A 14,928-nucleotide genomic window follows, 5' to 3' on the forward strand; every position below is an offset into this window, starting at 1 on the left:
CAGTAGTCCAGATTGGGTCTTATCAGGGCTCTATATAGAGGAATAATAACTTATTTGTCTCTGCTTGTTAAAGTAGTTTTCAGTAACCAAGTGATTTGATGAGCTGATTTAGCCACTTTTTGCAATGTGCCCCCTAAACTTCAACTCTCTATCCACCAACACTCCTAAATCCCTGGCCTCATCAATCTCCTGGAGTACAGTTCCACCAATGTGATATACTGCTGCTAATCTTTTCGACCCAAAATGCATAACCTTACATTTTGCCACATTAAATTGACATCCATTCTCCTTAGCCCAGTCCTCCAAACTATCTAAATCATCCTGCAAAATTTTGACATCCTGTGCACTCACAATTGCTCTACCCAACTTTGCATCATCAGCAAACAAATGAACAGTTCCTCTCAGATCCTTTCCTATATTGTTAATGAACAAATCAAACAGGTGGTCCAAGAACAGAACCCTGCGAAACACCACTATCACAAGCCATCTTTTGGACTCCACTCCTGAATAAACCACTCTCTGGTATCTCTCCATCTCTGGTATCTCTCCATCAACCACCCTCCTATCCATCTCACCAACCCTATATCCATCCCCATCTGCACCAGTTTGCTGATTAGAGTTCCATGTGGTATCCTGTCAAAGGTCTTGGCAAGGTCCAGTAGAATCACTGTAAACCCATTACCCTTATCCAGTTCAGCCATCACTATGTTATAAAACATGAGCAAGTTACTGAGGCATGATCTACCCTTCACAAAACCATGTTGCCCCCCCCCCCCCCCCCCCCATACAGTATTCCATTTTCATCTATCCAATCCTGTATTCTTCTCTTGACTAGTTTCTCCAAAACCTTGACAACGATTCCTGATATGCTAATCGGTCGGTAATTTACAACAGTAGTCTTGGAACCTCCTTTATGCAGTGGAACTATTTTTCCCTCTTTCCATCCCCTCGGGACTAACCCAGACACTAGACTCAGATTAAACAAAATGGTCAAGGGTACTGACAATTCTTTAGCCGCTTCACGTATGACACGAGCTGGTATACCATCCAATCCCACAGATGTATTGACATTGAGGTTTTGCAATAGACTACTCACCTCCACCTTATTCACCACAATTCCCGTATAATCTATTGGTTCATTCATTTCTGCAATGTAACCACCTGGATGATATACTCTTGCAAAGTGTTCACTCAGTAATGTTACTCTATCAACTGATTCAGTTACCTCCCTACCATCGGCATTCTTTAAAATCATTTTGCCGTATATATTTTTTCTTTTACTTGCAACATATCGAAAAAAACTGTTTGGGATTCTCTGCCTGCATGTCTAATGTTCTTTCATAATCCGCTTTTGCTTTTCTTACCACACTCGTTACCCTTCTGGCCTGGATTTTATACTGTTCATGTGCCTTCCGGTCACCTTTCTCCGTAAATTCCCTCCATAGTTGTTTCTTTTTTTGCAGCTCAAGTTTAATGGTGTTATTCATCCATTTAACTCCTACTTGATTTATTATTCGGACTCTAGGTAGTGGTCAGAGCTGTATCGTTAGAACAAATGGCTCTGGCTCTGCGTGTAAGTGTTCTTAAAATGCCGTACTGTTGGACTGGATGATGATGTGATTCTTAAATTCCCTCCACAGTTTTTTTTTTTTTTTTTTTTTTTTTTTACAGCTCAAGCTTAATGGTGTTATTCATCCATTTAATCCCTAACTGATTTATTATTCGGACTCTAGGTATACAGTCAGCCATTGTCTCATGCAAACACTTCCTAACCCCCTTCCATGCACTATCAACATCTAGCCCTTGCAGTTGTACATGCCATGGCACTGTTCCAATCAATCTCCTAAGCTTGTCATACTTACCAGCCTGATAATTCCACATGTACCCTGTCTTAATTGTAAATTCCACACCTTTAGCCACCTCCCAAGTCAATACCCCATGATCACTCTCACCAATTGGTGGCAACGTGGTCATATTCGTTACAGCCAAATTCTCAGATGCAATTACCAGGTCAAACACTCTCTGACCCCTAGTATTTTCCATTACATGTTGTCGCAGATAGTTATCCCTTAATAACCGCATAAAATCCAGTTCCTTCCTCCCATGTGTCCTCTCCTCCTTCCAATCAATGTTATTACCGTAGTTGAAATCACCCATAATAATTACCCTCCTTCCACTCATTTCTTCTATTTGCTTATGCATACTATCTCCACCATCTATTCTATCACCTGGTCTATAACAGCACCGAACTGTATATTTTGTTCTGCTAGCCTCAATCTCACACCAGATAGCCTCAAATGTGCTCCTTTCTCTATCCTGCAGTTCAACTTCTATTCTCCTTAGCTGCAGCTCATCAGCTATCATCAATAACACTCCACCTGCCCCCCCCCCCCTCCCCATTTTATTCTTCCTGTCACTCCTGAACACACTATACCCCTCACATTCAATCCCACTAGCTGTGTCATCTTCTGTCAGCCATGTTTCACTATTGCCAACAACCTATGGTCTGGAAGTGCCAACCAAGGCCAAAAATTCTTCCCTCTTGTTCCTAATACTTCTGGCATTTGTATACATGAATTGCAAAAGCCGATTTGTCCCATCCCGATTTTGATGCCTTATACTAACTATCCCATTCTGATTCATGGTCTTTCCTACTCGCTTGGGCATATTACACACATTCACACACTCAACTGTCTCCCTAAAATCTACATATCTACTCTCCCCCCCTTAATAACTCTAGTTTCCCTGGTTCTGTACATTCACTTCCACTACATTCAACAACACCTTTTCAAGTCTCCGTACACCAAATCCATTCAGATGTAAACCATCCATTTTATATAACTCCTTTCGCCCATCAAACTCATTCCACACATCCACAAATTCCACACCACTCGTGAGACATAATTCATGCATAAAGCCATTGGCAATTATGGCTCTTCTTCTATACTCTTCACTGTCATGCCGCGGCAACAAACTCACCATCCTAACTCTCTTACTCTTTTCTTTTGCTACCTCAAGCAATTCCTTCACATCCTCACTCATAGCCTTTTTGTTTCCTTTCAAATCACTTGTACCTGCATCCACTATCAATTCCTTCACCTGCTGTTTTTGAATTCTAATTGAGTTCCTTACATTCTTTACGTTCGCACCAAGTTGGTACGATTTTGTTAAACTCTCAACTAACACACCTCTTACTAAGGAATCCCCATACAACACACGCTCTTTCATTTTGTTTACACTCACTTTCATACCCTTATTTTTTCTATCATACTTTTGCTGATTATTAATTGGTACGCTTGTTAAAGATTTTTGCCAACGCTCCAACTGCTGATTTAGTCTGTGTATCGCTCTGCGTAATAGTACTATTTCACTCATGCGTCAGTGTCATCATTTTTATTCTCCAATCATTCATTCAATCGTTCTATATGCTTAACGTCATTCTCTCTTTCAACATCACTCTCACAGCTATCAGGTACTACCTCGCAAATATCATCATTCATACCTCAAATATCGCTGTTATCTAGATTCTCACTTTCGACAATGATATTACGCACACGACCTGAAACACTCTTTAAATCCTCGCATTCTTTACACTTGTTGCACACATTCACTCCACTATCGTTGTTTAACCAGACTCCAACAGCTCTCTGCAATGCATACATTTCGCAAATGGTACACTGAATCAAATCTTTTAAGTTAAGATTTTCAGTTTTCAGACAAGTATGGCGACCTGGATGCCATCTTTGTATTCCTCTTTATGGGAGCCATGTGCACAGATAATCGTATCTATCAATTTATTTATTAAAATACTTGAAAAACACACAAAAATCACCCAGACATGTTAAAATATTAAAAGTAAACAATACTATGCAAATTCATTAATTTTGACTCAAAATATCACTTATCTGGTCAGTAGCTATCCTCAGACACTACATACCATATAGCCCTCTAGTGGCTATATCCTTTCACATTCTTCGTAACACGAAGAATGTGAAAGGATAATTATATAGTGCTATGTGGAGTCAGTTATTAGAGAAGTGATAAATAACAAAGTACACAAAACATGTTTTCCAGCTGGAATATTGAAACAACTAAATAACTGATGCTTTACATAGAAGGAAGGAACAGTCATCTGAATTAGTGATAGTTGTGAACACAAATGACATGGATGTTGAAAAAAAAAAAGCATGTGGATAGAGATTTCAGGAAGTTGTATAGGATAATAGTGTTGTTTGGAAAATGATTAGTTTGTTGTTCAGATATAATTATAGTAAGTTGTGAAGGAATATAGAGATAATGAATGGTAAGGGACATTCATCTTGATTGTAAGGGAAGTGGCACTCCCATGGTCCCCTAGCTGGATCTATCCTCTTCTTCCTCTACTTTGAGGAAGATCCACTCACTTTAATCTTTCCTATAAGGCCTTATCAGCCAACTCTTCTTATTTTATGACCCTTATGCTATTAGAATACTCGAGGGCCATGGGATGTTTCCATTTCTGACCTTATATCTAGGTCCCCTCTATAAATCTCTACTATAATTCTACTCTATTCTACTATAATCTACTCTTTCTCCTTCAGTATACCCTATTCCTCTTATGGTTTTAAATTTGGAAGAAAGCTAGTTCAGAAACCTAAAGGTAGCAGCCCTACCACTGGACTATCCATTGCCAGGCTAGTCACCTGACATAGAGAACATTATTCTACTTTTAAGCTGACAGAAAAAGGTAATCGGAATGAATCTATGGAAAATGACCCTGGAATGGAAAAGCTAAAACAAATTGGAAACGACAAAATATAATACATATAGCTAACTGGAACATAAGAGGAATAGCATATAAGAAATAGAATTAGACCAAATATTAAATGAAAGAAATTTTCAAATAGCAGTAATCACTGAAACAAAAAAAGAAATTAAAAGTAACCATGAGAACCGAAAATTTAATGTGATATATAATGGAGTTGAGAGAGATCAAAGAGCACAAGCAGGAGTTATGATTTGGATTCATAACTCCTTTCAAAACAGTTAAAACGTTATATGTTATGGAATGAAAGAATAATAAAAGCTAGAATAAAAATAGATAGAGGTTATTTAACAATAATTGGTTTATATGCCCCAGAAGAAGGAAGAGAACAGGTTAATACTGAATTTTATAATCAGTTACAAAATATATATAATAAGATAAATAAATATGACTATGTAATATTAGCAGGAGACTTAAATGCAAGAATTGGAAACACGAAAATTAATAATAATATAGGAATATATGGAGAACATACTCTAAACAGGAATGGTAAAAATTGATCGACTTTGTAGTTTATAATAACCTAAAAATAATGAATTCTTTCTATAAACATGAAGACACACATAAATATACTTGGGCAGCAAGTATATTTATATATTATATGTTAGAGTATATGTTACAAGTATATGTTATATATTTTATATTTTATATGTTATATACTCTATTACCATGTTACTAAAAGAAAACACTGTAAGAAAGAATGTTTATCCATGTTGTCATAAATAGAATTTAGCTTGATGTTATTTCTAAATAATTAATTTTTTTTTTTTACTAGAGATCATGCCAGTAGATTAACTTGTGATCAAATTCATTGTTTCTTTACTCACTGTATGTAATGTAACTCAGCTTGTGCATTTGTATATACTCAAGATGATGATCTTAATATGAAGATCGAAACGTTGGGATATTAAAAGAGTTATTTTTAATGCAGTTGTAAAGTCCATAATTTCTAAAACGAATAATTGGCAAACATTTAATGAAAATGAAAAGGAAATAACTAAAGAAGAATTAGAAATCTGCCTGAAAGAAACAAGAAACAGAAAATCACCTGGAGAAGATAAGCTAGGTTCAGAACTATATAAATATGCCGGGACAAGGTTCAAAGAAAGACTCCTATTATTTTTAAATAAAGTCTATTCAACTGGTAACCCTCCCACCCCCAATAGAATGGAAAAAAGCAATGTGATTCCTATCTTTAAAAAAGGTAGTAGAGATGATCCCAAAAGCTATAGAGGTATAAGTATAATAAATATATGGTACAAAATATATAGCAGAATTTTAATTACAAACTAATAAAATATTCTAAAAACTATTTTAGAAGCACAGAATCGATTTAGAAAAGGATGATCATGTATAGACCTGGCCTTTTGCCTAAAATTAATAATAAAGAAAAGAAGAGAAGAGAATACAATTTAGAAATATATATTACATTTAGTGACTTTGAAAAGCATTTGACAAAGTTAAAAGAAGCATTTTATTTAACATATTAAAAGAAAGAGAAATACCAAATAATATCCTAAAAGCTTATAAGTATATATGAAAATAATCAAATACAAATAAGATTAAATCACGAGCTATCATATATGAGAGAGATAAACCAAGGAGTCCGACAGGGATTTCCCCTCTCAGCAACTCTTTTTAATATTTACTTAAATGAAATAATAATAAAATGGAATAAAAATTTCCATCAAGGTATTAAACTTTCTGCTACTGTGAACTTAAACACTTCTTTTTTGCCGATGACCAAATAATAATTACAAATTCTGAAGATAACTTACAGAAAGCTATTTTAAATCTAACTGAGATAGCCAAAGATTATGGAATGATAATATCAACAGAAAAATCAAAACTATGGCCTTTAAAGGACAAGTGTTATTAACACTATATTTAAACCAAACCTAGTACAAAAACAAACCAGACTAAAAGTTACAATACATTAGCCCTACCAGTCCTATTGTATGGAAGTGAAATCTGGACAATAAAACAAAAAGACAAACAAAAATTAATAACAGCTGAAATGAAGTTTATGAGGAAAAACTGCAAAGTATACTCTATTTGATCATAAAAGAAAACGAAGAAATAATGAAAGAATTAAACCAGGAATCAGTAATAGAAAAAAATAAAAAATAAAAATGTAAATGGATGGAACACGTTCAAAGAATGAAAACAGGAAGATTACGAAATCAAGCCTTAAAGTACAAGCCATTAGGAAAAAAGAAAATCAGACGTCCTCTTAAAAGATTCAATAATGACATCTAAGGCCAGGCCAGGCCACTCTAGGCCTAAATCCTTGATATGATGATGACGACGATGATGGAAAGAGGGCTGAGTTGTGTGAGGCAAAGAATGTTCAGTGTGTCTGAATCTATGGAATGGATTTGAGGGAGATTGGAATGATTTAAGGTTGATGGATTACATTCGAATAGGTTTAGTATTGGATATTTGGAGAAATTATCATTTGCTTAGAAAGTAGAATCAAGATGAAGGTAGTGTGGCAAAGGATCAGAAAGAGATATTGTAAAGCAAGCTAGCACAGTGAAGCAGGTTTTGGAAGCACATGAGAGTTAATATACTGACGATTTTCACTTTCTCACTCTTCACTCTCGCTTCTTCCAACAATCCTTTCATGTCCTCTCTCATGCTGAACGTATTGCTAGTTAAGTCGTTAGTACCTGCTACAATTACGATCTTATTTACTTTTCTTTTCTGTTTTTGAATTGCTTCCTTTATATTCTTAATTTTCACTCCAGGAAAACTAGAAGTTATAACTTGCTCATCAATAGCATGTTTTATTATAGAGTCGCCATACCAGTTGGTGACGGTGTTCATGTGGTACTCACTTGGGAAGTGACTAGAAAACGACTTGACTTACCTCATTTCCATTACTTCCTCGCTTACCTGTTTCCATGCTTTGTTATTTCTTATTTTTCTGCTTTTATTCTGCTTAATTTTCTTTTCCTCCCTATGTTCATTTAAACTCCTTTCAAATTTCTGTAATTCCCACATCTTCTTTCTGATGATCTGCTTTAATTTTGCTATTTTAGAGGTTAATTCATTTTCAGTAATCTCTTCCATATCTTCAATAACCTTGTTATCAGGGTTATTGGAGATATGGAAGATCTCGATTGTGTTGCTCTTCTTAGCATTACATTTCCTGTGCGTTTTTGGCCCCATTGTAAACTTATACTTATTATTGAATACCTTATAAAAATATATTAGAAACCACTAATTTTCTAAGGGAAAAACACAATAAAAAAAGACAAAAATCACCAGTTTTACACGAGCACTAAATTCCCCAGCCACAATGTATCCTTGAACCAATCACATATGTGCCATACATCTACAAACTGCACTCACTTCTCCTTACACAGCTCTGCTAGCATACTATTCCTGATTCTTGAATCTCTCCATCTCAACTCATCATTGTCATACTTCAGCAACACACTGACAACATTTCTCACTATACTGCTGTCTTCCACTCTCCCCGATAATCTCCTAAATATTCATCCTAACATTCTTCTTCTTATGCCCATCTAAATCATTTCTTCCCTCAACTATCACTAACTCGCTTGTTTCCTTCTCATATCCAAAGCTTGAATTGATTTGTTCATTCTTTCTCCTGGAAAGCAGACATTTTAGATTCTCTCATTAACCAAATCTCTAATAACAGAATCATGTTCAGCAAGTGGCTATTGGTACTCATAAAAGTAATTATATTTCTATTTGCCTGTTTGATTAATGCTGTGTGACTGATATAATTGAATTAATTTTAACAAGTATTTTTATCAATGAATTGTTAAAATAGTTATAATTAATCACTATAAATAAATTTATAGTGATTTAATTTTTACTATAACATAATTATTAATTGTAATATTATTAATATAATATTATACAATATTAATATAACATTATACTGTACTGTAATATAATTATTAATATAATTATTTATAGTGATCGACTCCCATGTTCTAGATAATAAAATTCAATTCAATTCCAGATAGTCACTGATTAATTTATTATGCTTTTATAGATGTTTAAAGAAATGGATTCTCATGATTTAGGCTGTGGTCCTGGTGGAGGCAGTAATACTGATGAAGTTTTGAACAATGCTGGCATATTCATTATATCTGATGCTTCTAATCCTAGTGCTCATGCTGGTAATTTAAAACACAATTCTGCCTCTTGGTTTTCTTTGATAAATTTTATGATTAAATTGTTTAACAGTTAATCTTAAATAAACACGAAATTATAGGAAATTGATTCAAATTATTTTAATATCAATACTGGTTAACAAGATTTTTGTTCACTAATATCAAAATAGGTGGATTCTATGTATTTTAGAGTATAGAATTTAAAAATAGAGCATGTTTTAATTTGCTTGATTACTCTACAAGAGAAATTCAATAAAATTATTTTAATCTGTTTCTGGACTCACTATACTCTCAAGCAATGCAAAAAATCTGTTCATATCTATCTTATATATCTAGAGATGGCCTTTAGTTACTCCTGTCTCCTTTCCCTATTCTATGAAACTCTCTTCTCATTACTCTGAAACAACCCTCTTCCTAGGTTTATATGCATAATTCATATCCCCTCCCTCCTCCTCCTTTCCATGACACGAGGTTCCAGAATTGCATTCCCTCTGTTCATCTTTATACCCAGCATTCCATGGATCGTAAATCATCTTAGTCATATCTAGATCCTCTGCAATACATCGTCATGTCCTTGAAAACCAGGTGACTAAATTTGCATAAGTAATCCATATGTGGCCAGATGAAGACCTTACATGAGCACTGTAACCTTCTTTCTTTCTTATATGTGTGTGTTCTCTACTTCATTGCCATAATTCATTGTGATGTTCTCACAATTTCTGCTGCATCTCTCCTAAACTTTAGGCCCTTACCCACCATTACTTCCACTTCCCTTATCTTTCTCTCTCTCTCTCTCTCTCTCCATCCCAGTAAGATGCCCTACCAAGTGCTTCTTTGCCTCCCATTTTTCACTTTCTATATTTTAATACCTTATACTTTCCAACACTGTCTGGCAATTCTGCTCTCTTGAACTCACACAGTCTTTTCAAATCCTCCTCCTGTTAACACTCCTGATTTTGAAACTTCTATCAGTCTGACCAATGTATATCTTTCCTCAAGAACACATTGTATATACCCAGATGTTGATAACAGGAACTATGTCTCTAGGAGAGCATAGAAAGCTTTGTAAGGTGTTGACTGATTTGAAGCTGTTCCAGTGTTGACTGCCTTTTGGATTTTCTCATTAACCAAATCTCTAATAACAGAATCATGTTATTTGAGACACATATAAATAGAAATCAAGGAATGATAAGGTTGTATTCTATCTAAAACTTAAGAAATTCATTCTGTCCCTGCCCTGCCAGATGACAACTCTTCATTCATTCACTAAGAATCACCCAATTTTTATTTGGTAGGATTGTTTACCTATACATTTTCTTGTCACACCCTCTACCTGGTCCAGTGGCACACCCAGGGGGAGGTCAAGGGGGCCCTGTCCCCCCCACACACACACACACAAAAAAAAAGAAAAAGGAAAAAAAAACTAGAACATTTTCTAAAAATCTTTTCCTAATTAACATTCTTTTTTTTAAATTTATGTTGTGTCGTGTCTTCTATTTCTATACTACTTATGAATTAGTGGTCACATAAGGTGGGAATACCCTACAGCTCTTGGGAATCACTTGTGCTGTGAACGCAGTAGTGCTTGGGTGGACCGAGTGCTACTTCGTTTGCCCGAGCTTGGCCAGAGGAGATGACGAGTTTCATGTATTGGCGATCACTGCAGATGCTCAGTCATAGGTCGTATGTAATATGTAGTGTGTATTCTCAAATCGTCTACTCAACTTGGCCCCACCCATGATTAAATCTTGAGTGCTCGGCCCTCTCCCACCCCCAAGATTAAATCCTGACTGTGCCACTGACCTAATCCCATTCTGAATAACTATTTTATCTTATCCACCTCCCCTATTTGTTATATTTTATCCTATTCACCTATTGCTACTATTTATTTATCTATTTCCACTTTGCAGGAAGAAAACTCCTCTTCTGTCATCAACAGCATTCTCCTCCTTTCATCTCTGCCCCAAAGTATCTATCTTCCATCTCTCTTTCTATCAAGATATCATTCTCATCTTACAATGTCACACTTATTTTAATGGTTTTTGGGTGAAAATTCTATCAGTGCAACAATATCATATCCTTCTTATTTCTGAATACAGTTGATCCTTGAAGAATGTAGGTTTGAACTGTGCAGTTCCACTTAAATACGCAGTTTTTTAAATAAATATTCGGAAAACTTTTTGAAGATTTGCGACAATTTGAAAAAAGTCGTAGATGAACCACGTAGCTTAGAAATATCGAAAAAATTAAGAAAAAGTTAGGTATGTCATGAATGCATAAAATATATGTATATACTAGTCTATTTTATCATTGACTACATAAAATATACACAAATATATTATAAAAGGTTTATCTTTAAACTTTTGATAAAATTAAACTTTATCAAAACTTACACATGCATGATTCGCAGTCGAGAGAAATATAAACAAACATAAAGATGCAGTATTAAATCATAATTGCATAAAATGAAATGTTGTTAATTAGTTAATTACTTAAATTAATTAGTATAAAATAAAAATTTTATAAGAATTCATTCATTAGTGTATAGGCTACCATGAAGCAATTGTGTTGATTGCACTAAGCTACCATAAAGCCTAGGATGAATCCTACCATGAATCGTTATACCTGAAAATATGAATAATTTCTTTTTCACATTATTTTTTTCATTTTTGATGTCAAGTGCTAATAATAATATAACATGTACCGTGTTTTGTATATATAAGACAATATTGATGTAAGTACTGACAGACATATGATTCATCTTATAAACAGGTGACATAAACTTACGGTATCAATAAATACAGTACAATACTGTAAACATATTTTCTCTTCCTTATGATTTTCTTAATAACATTTTCTTTTCTGTAGCTTACCTTATTGTAACAATATAGTATATGATACATATAACATACGAAATATGTGTTAGTTGACTGTTCAAGGGTCAACTGTATTTCTGCTATTCATATAATTATAGTATTCATTCGGTATTTGTTCCCAGGTTTTTTAACCATTTCTATTTATTTTTCTGTAGATGTGACTCTCCACATTTGCCCATGGCAATTTTACTATATCATCACTTATCTCACAATTTTGCCTACATACAAATTTTCTGGCCTAGTTGTGTTAACATGTCTGCTCTCCAATCAATAAGTTACAGGTTCAGATCCCACTATTAGCATGGATTCTTATAATTTTTTTTAGTGGAAGTTGAATTTCATTATCCAGTGTTGAGATCAATGTCTCCTTATTGGAGGCTTGAAGTGGATTCAAAAAGTTTCACGCTTGGTCTCTAGAAAGGCTTTCTTTCCAGATTATGTATAAAAAATTAAAATACAAAAATAAATAAAATGAATTAAAACAGAAAAAAAAAATTCTTGGCATACCTATAGTGCCAATGTGTACTATATATTTACAACCTTTGGTGGGTGGGAGGCTCATAAAATTGCTCCCTTGCATTCTTAGCTGTTCCTTCATTGACTGCCCACATACACACTCACCTGTTGCTTTTATCTTTCCATCTGTCAAGACTCCCCTCATTTCCCTGTATATTTGGCATTTTTATTATTTCATTCTCTCTCTCTAACACTATTTCCCCTCTCCATTTGTAAACAATTCTTCAATATCTCATACTTGACAAGAAATTATATTCTTATTTTAATCCTTACTTCACCCAGCTTGAGGTAACACATGTTTGTATATTAAATATCTTCTCAGTGAGGCTACTTATATATAAAGAATTCACATCAAGTTGCCTTACTATCCTGTAATACATGGGATACTCTTCTTAGGTGCAAAGATTATTTAGATGTAAACTTTTTTTGTTTTTTTTTGCTTGCATAAAATAAGATTAAAAGAAGAATATAATTTATTTTCAAGTATAATTTACTAATTTTCCCATAAAAAACTATACAAGAAAAATTTAACTGAACTACTAAACTATTGAACTAAACTACTACTAAACAAAATCCTTCCTAGTCAACATTATTATGTGACCAAGAAGGATTCATATAGTAGTAGTAGTAGTATCAAAGCAGGTGGATTTCATGATTTTAACATGAAGAATTTAAAAATGGAGCTTATTTTGTTCCAGTTTTTTCATTGGGAATGGAATTAAATTATACTTGACAAGAATTATGTTTTGTTTTAATCCTTATTTGAGCAAATAAAAATTCGTATGTGCAATATTTTTGCAACTAAATTGCATGTACATAAAGGACGTTGACTTCACAATAAATTATCCTCATATACACACAATACTTAGAAATAAGGATTAAAAAATTAATTCCTTGTCAAATGTAATTTACTTTAGTTTCCAGTAGAAGAATTTCTACAGCTCTTTTGCAATATGATGAATAGTTTTACTACTTCTTTATGGAAATATGACATCTGACATTGAACTGTGGCTCTAGTTATTTGTTAGAGCTACAGTTCAGCACAGTGGTAGTGGTCTTTGCTTGTTGCCAAGTAGAGCTGGGAAATAGCCCATCTTGAGTAGAATTGATGTTCAACCCTGCTCAGTATTGTCTGACAAAACTAATTCTGAGTATCCTGGAGTGATTTTGGTTTACATGATCTTTTCAGATCATAATTTTTTGCATTATGGAAAACTAAAGCATCTTGATGTAAATTCAAATGTCTCTATATTCAAGTAGCCTAATCATGAAGATACTTTATTTGCAAACTCTTCTTTACACTATAAATTTCTTCATGCTTGAATAAAATAAGGATTATGAGGGGAATAATCAGTGAGATATTATTATTATTATTACACCTTCCATGGAGTCGGCAGACTCATCGTGGGAGGTTCGTTCAACTGACAATATATCATATAGAATCTTAATATCCTTAACCCTCCAAGCATTAACAACACATTCTGGTAATGCATTTCATTCAATTACTAGAATGTGTTGTTAATGACAATTCACCATGTAAAAAATCTGCTTCTCACATCCCTCTTCACCACACTTTTACATAACTTCCAGTGATGACCTCTGGTTCTTTCTCTCTCACCTTCTACTCTTTTTATTATCTCCTCTGGATAAATCTGATAAAATCCTCTCACTAACTTAAATGTTTGTATCATATCACCTCTTTTCCTCCTATCCACCAAACTCTCAAATCCACATTTCTTCAACCACACTTGGGCTATTGTGCTCAGATCCGGTCACTTGAATTTCAATGTGATGTGGAAACATTGGAGAGCATCCAGAGGTGAGTGACTAAGACAATGTCGGGACTTTGAAGTGCTGGATTTGAAGAAAGGTCGAAGAAATGTGGATTGGAGAGTTTGGTGGATAAGAGGAAATGAGGTGATATGATACAGACATTTTTGGCAGTAACCTTGTCTTGATTCATAATTTTCCAAACAAGTATCCAATGGTCACTCTCATCAATACTTCATTAACAACTGCATCTTGTGAAATTATCACCAAATCCAAAACATTAAAGCCTCTAGTTGCTTCAATCACATGCTGTTTAAGATGCTTATCTCTCAGAAATTTCCGAAACTCGCCTCCTTGTTCTCATACAATATCTCCTCCTTATGTTCTATATTCCTGTAATTAAAGTCTCCCATCAGGATCATCTTCTTTTTACATGCTCAACTAATTTGCCTAATCATTTAACAATCAGTATTCTATGCATTCCACGGTCTATAACAGCATCCTATCAGATATACTAACCTGTTTATTTCAACTTCACACTACGCAGATTCAAAATCTGTGCATGCACTTTTAACTTCCACACTCTGCAGACACAATTCCTTTGCAATCATTAACAGCACTCTCTTCCCCTCCTCTTTTCACATTTCTATCCTTCCAGAAAATTATATATCCTTCTAATTCTATTTTCAACATCAAATCCTCCTCAGACAACCAAGTTTCAGTTATTCCAATTATCTTTTGGCTTACTAATTCAATCAGTTCGAAACTCAGCTCTCTTTTTTGGAATACTCCTTACATTTGTGTATAA

At 34.3% G+C, this 14,928-nt stretch overlaps 1 protein-coding gene across 1 annotated transcript in view; it reads left to right on the top strand.

Moving 5' to 3' along the window:
- The window catches only part of LOC150101006 (venom factor-like), a 697,967-nt gene that overhangs the window by 227,456 nt on the left and 455,583 nt on the right, over positions 1–14,928 (top strand). Inside the window, exon 15 of the mRNA XM_090401101.1 lies at positions 8,838–8,964. Coding sequence (XP_090257227.1) covers positions 8,838–8,964 — 127 coding nt within the window. The remainder of the gene's footprint in view (positions 1–8,837; positions 8,965–14,928) is intronic.

Source organism: Typopeltis vanoorti, chromosome 12 (assembly GCF_054136105.1).
Source record: "Typopeltis vanoorti isolate ZY-2024b chromosome 12, IOZ_Tvanoo_1.0, whole genome shotgun sequence".
Lineage (NCBI taxonomy): Eukaryota > Metazoa > Arthropoda > Arachnida > Uropygi > Thelyphonidae > Typopeltis > Typopeltis vanoorti.